This window comes from Olea europaea, unplaced genomic scaffold (assembly GCF_002742605.1).
Source record: "Olea europaea var. sylvestris unplaced genomic scaffold, O_europaea_v1 scaffold973, whole genome shotgun sequence".
Taxonomy (NCBI): Eukaryota; Viridiplantae; Streptophyta; class Magnoliopsida; order Lamiales; family Oleaceae; genus Olea; species Olea europaea.
Genome location: NW_019268234.1, coordinates 242,567 through 246,840, shown reverse-complemented (window position 1 = coordinate 246,840; position 4,274 = coordinate 242,567). Strand labels below are relative to the sequence as shown.

At 39.2% G+C, this 4,274-nt stretch overlaps 1 protein-coding gene across 4 annotated transcripts; it reads left to right on the top strand.

Moving 5' to 3' along the window:
* The first annotated feature begins 485 nt into the window (after positions 1-485).
* On the top strand, positions 486-4,017 carry LOC111392760 (FT-interacting protein 1-like). Of its 4 annotated transcripts, none has more exons than XM_023018157.1 (3): positions 486-761; positions 1,117-1,181; positions 1,295-4,017. In XM_023018157.1, exon 3 carries the CDS (start codon positions 1,401-1,403, stop codon positions 3,717-3,719), a length of 2,319 nt encoding a protein of 772 aa, XP_022873925.1. In that variant the 5' UTR covers positions 486-761; positions 1,117-1,181; positions 1,295-1,400; the 3' UTR covers positions 3,720-4,017. The 4 variants fall into 4 exon arrangements, with proteins under 4 accessions (XP_022873925.1, XP_022873924.1, XP_022873926.1 ...); XM_023018158.1 differs by lacking the exon at positions 486-761 and adding an exon at positions 800-937; XM_023018156.1 differs by having other exon boundaries at positions 1,117-4,017.
* Positions 4,018-4,274: the final 257 nt, after the last annotated feature.

Here is a 4,274-nt window from a genome sequence, read left to right as displayed (position 1 = left end):
AATAGGGCGACATTTTTAGAAGTTTAGTAGCCAAAATTTGATCATCTAAGATATTTTTTTCAAAGTTTAGTGAATAATCAAAGATATTTTCAACATTTAGCGAGTAATGAAACAAACTTTTAAATTTGTATTGGCCAAAATTTAACCATCTCTAAATTCACTAAGCAATTGAAAATGTTTTCCAAATTTTGGTAATCAATGAAAGATGTAGCAATTTATTAATCGTGTGAGGGGACGTCACATGTATTTCATTAGCCACATAACTAATTTCGTTAAATGTTTGTAACGGATGTTATGTGAGTGAGTAACGTACAATGTTTGAATAAATATAGAGGTCAAAATTTAAAATTCGGTGAACAATTGAATACACGTACAAAAGTTTAATGACCATCGGGACAATTAAGTTGACTGTCAAATGACTCGGACAACATTTTAAAGTAAAAATGAAACACAGACAGACATACACCTGTACATACCACACACGTATCCACACGGTGATGTTTCACACACTACACACACTGAAGAATTCACAAAGCAGGTTCATCGGATCTCCCATAGACTTCTCCATCTATCATCTTCATCCGTTTACTTTCTCTCTCTAAAAAAAGGAAAAAGGCTCAGCAATCTCTCTAGACCCACTTAGACACCTACTCTGTTACTGTTTCTTCGCAACAACAAAAACAAAACCCTTATTTTCTTTTCCCTCTGTTGTTTCATTCTGTAACAGAACCTCATCGCCTCAGCTTCCATGAACCCTCTAGGTATATTCAACGCTTTATCTGTATATGTGCGTGTGCCCATATCTATATATGTATTTTATATGTGTAGTCTAAATCAAGTCATTCAAAAGAAAAACATATGGATTGATGTTACTGCGTTTTGGGTTTTAAATGCATTCTTGGATTTTTACTTGTTGGGCTTTTGAGGTTTAATGTGGGTATGTTTCATTTTTTACGTTCTAAAGTTCTAATCCTTTTTTTATATGTTTATTACTGTTTATGGCTTCATATGTCACGAATATGATTTGGTTGGGGTTTATGAATTTACGCACACAAGTGTATTTTAATTTTAATAAAATCTACACTTATTGTACACTCTGTTCGCTGTTTTCTACAGGGTTTCACCATTCAGATCTGAGATTTTGATTGGAGTTTTGGGTTTACGATATTCTTCTTTTTAAGGTTGTATATATAACAGAGATCTGAAGTTTTAGACTTGCTGTAATAACATTTTTTCTCTGTTTTAATTTGGCTCACTGCCTCATTAACTCTCTTTATACCTATGAGTACTTCAGGTTATTTCTGCTGAGATCCATTAAGGTGTTTTGGAATCTCTGTCATATTTCTTGAAACCTGGTTCTGGATATTGTGTTGTGTGGATAAAAAGAAACAAGCGAAGATATGCAGCGACCTCCACAAGAAGATTATTCTCTTAAGGAGACTAAACCACACCTTGGTGGAGGGAAGGTCACCGGAGATAAGCTCACAAGTACCTATGATCTTGTTGAGCAGATGGAGTACCTTTACGTTCGAGTTGTAAAGGCAAGAGATCTACCAGGGAAGGACGTGACTGGTAGTTGTGACCCTTTTGTTGAGGTTAGGCTTGGAAACTATAGGGGAATAACACGTCATTTTGAGAAGAAATCCAACCCTGAATGGAATCAGGTGTTTGCTTTCTCAAAGGAACGTATTCAAGCCACTGTGCTTGAGGTTACGGTGAAAGATAAGGATGTTGTGAAGGACGATTTTATGGGTCTTGTTTCGTTTGACTTGAATGAGATTCCTAAAAGGGTTCCCCCAGATAGTCCCTTGGCCCCACAGTGGTATAGGTTAGAGGATAGGAAGGGTAATAAGATTAGAGGAGAGCTGATGTTGGCTGTTTGGATGGGTACTCAAGCTGATGAAGCATTTCCCGATGCATGGCATTCGGATGCTGCCACAGTCAGTGGCACTGACAGTTTGGCAAATATCAGGTCAAAGGTCTACATAGCCCCTAAGCTGTGGTACCTGAGAGTCAATGTAATTGAAGCTCAGGACTTGCAGCCAACTGATAAAGGTCGATTTCCTGACGTTTTTGTGAAGGCCATCCTGGGAAATCAGATATTGAAGACTAGGGTGTCCATGAGCAAGAGTATCAATCCTATGTGGAATGAGGATTTGATGTTTGTTGCTGCAGAACCTTTTGAGGAGCCATTAATTTTGAGTGTGGAAGACAGAGTCGCACCCAATAAAGATGAGGTCCTGGGAAGATGTGCCATTCCTCTAGCAAATATACCCAGGAGACTGGATCATAAACCTTTGATTTCAAAGTGGTATAATCTTGAGAAACATATGATTGTTGAGGGTGAAAGGAAGAAGGAACTCAAGTTTGCCAGCAAAATTCATCTGAGAATATGGTTGGAGGGTGGTTACCATGTTTTGGATGAATCGACTCACTATAGCAGTGATCTTCGACCAACAGCAAAACAGTTATGGAAGTCCAGCATTGGGGTTCTTGAGTTAGGTATTTTGAGTGCTCATGGGTTGTCGCCGATGAAGAATAAAGATGGGCGGGCAATGACTGATGCTTATTGTGTTGCTAAGTATGGGCAGAAGTGGGTCAGAACGAGGACCATCATTGACAGTTTTACTCCCAAATGGAACGAACAATACACTTGGGAGGTTTATGATCCATGCACTGTCATAACTATTGGTGTATTTGATAATTGTCACTTACATGGTGGAGATAAATCTGGGAGTGATTCACGGATTGGAAAGGTCAGGATTCGCCTTTCTACCCTAGAAACAGATCGTGTGTACACACATTCATATCCCCTTCTACTTTTGCATTCTTCTGGGGTAAAAAAGATGGGTGAAATTCATTTGGCTGTTAGATTTACTTGTTCATCCTTGTTGAATATGATGTATAAGTACTCACAGCCATTGTTGCCCAAAATGCACTATATTCACCCATTAACTGTCAGTCAGCTCGACATCTTGAGACACCAGGCCACTCAGATTGTTTCCATGAGGCTTGGTCGTTCAGAGCCGCCTTTGAGGAGGGAGGTGGTGGAGTATATGCTGGACGTCGGTTCTCACATGTGGAGTATGAGGAGAAGCAAAGCAAACTTTAATAGAATCGTGGGAGTTTTAAGTGGGTTAATTGCTGTAGGAAAATGGTTTGATCAGATATGTAACTGGAAGAATCCCATTACCACAGTTCTGATTCACATTTTGTTCTTAATACTGGTTTTGTATCCCGAACTCATTTTGCCCACTATTTTCCTCTACTTATTCTTAATTGGAGTTTGGTACTACAGATGGAGGCCGAAGCATCCTCCCCACATGGATACTCGCCTCTCTGGCGCTGATATTGCTCTTCCTGATGAACTAGACGAGGAGTTCGACACTTTCCCTACTACTCGTCATCCAGATATCGTGAGGGTGAGGTATGACCGTCTGAGAAGCATTGCTGGGAAGATCCAGACTGTGGTTGGCGATTTGGCAACACAAGGGGAAAGGCTACAGTCTCTGCTGAGCTGGAGGGACCCAAGAGCTACAGCTTTATTCGTAATTTTCTGTTTGGTTGCTGCCATTGTTCTCTATGTAGCACCTTTCCAAGTAGTGGCACTTCTTACAGGGTTCTATGTTTTGAGGCATCCCAGATTCCGTCATAAGCTCCCTTCCGTGCCCCTTAACTTCTTCAGAAGGTTACCTGCCAGAACAGATTGCATGTTGTGAGCTATCTGTAGTTTATCCGCCTTAATCGAACCCCTAAATGGATCTTTTTTCTCTTTGGTACCCTGTAAGATGGGTAGGAAATATCTCCTTGGAACTTGCAGATGTTGTGGATTTGCAGTCTGTTTGCTAGGATTTCCTATGTAAAGTTGGTTTCGTAGCGACATATCCATGGTCATATGGAGTCGCACTAGTTGCATTTAATATGCTATGGACAATCATTTATCCTTTATTTCAAATGATGTATGCTTTTATTTCTCTTGCTCTTCAATGCTACTGGTTTTTCTTTTTTACTTGGCAACTCCGACTTTTTCACATTGTAATCCTTTTGCTCCTAACTTTATTTCGTCGAATTCTTGTCTCTAATCTTCCATTGATTGGTGCATTCCCTTTCTTACGACGATTCTTGTTAGTTTTTTATTTTTGTACTTCAAATGAACGAAAAATAGTTCTTTTGCCTTTATTTTTTGAAAAAAATTTATGATGGACGAATAAGTTATTTTTATGCTATCTTGATGAGTATTTTTGGATGGGAAGAGGAGTTGTGTTAATTAATAA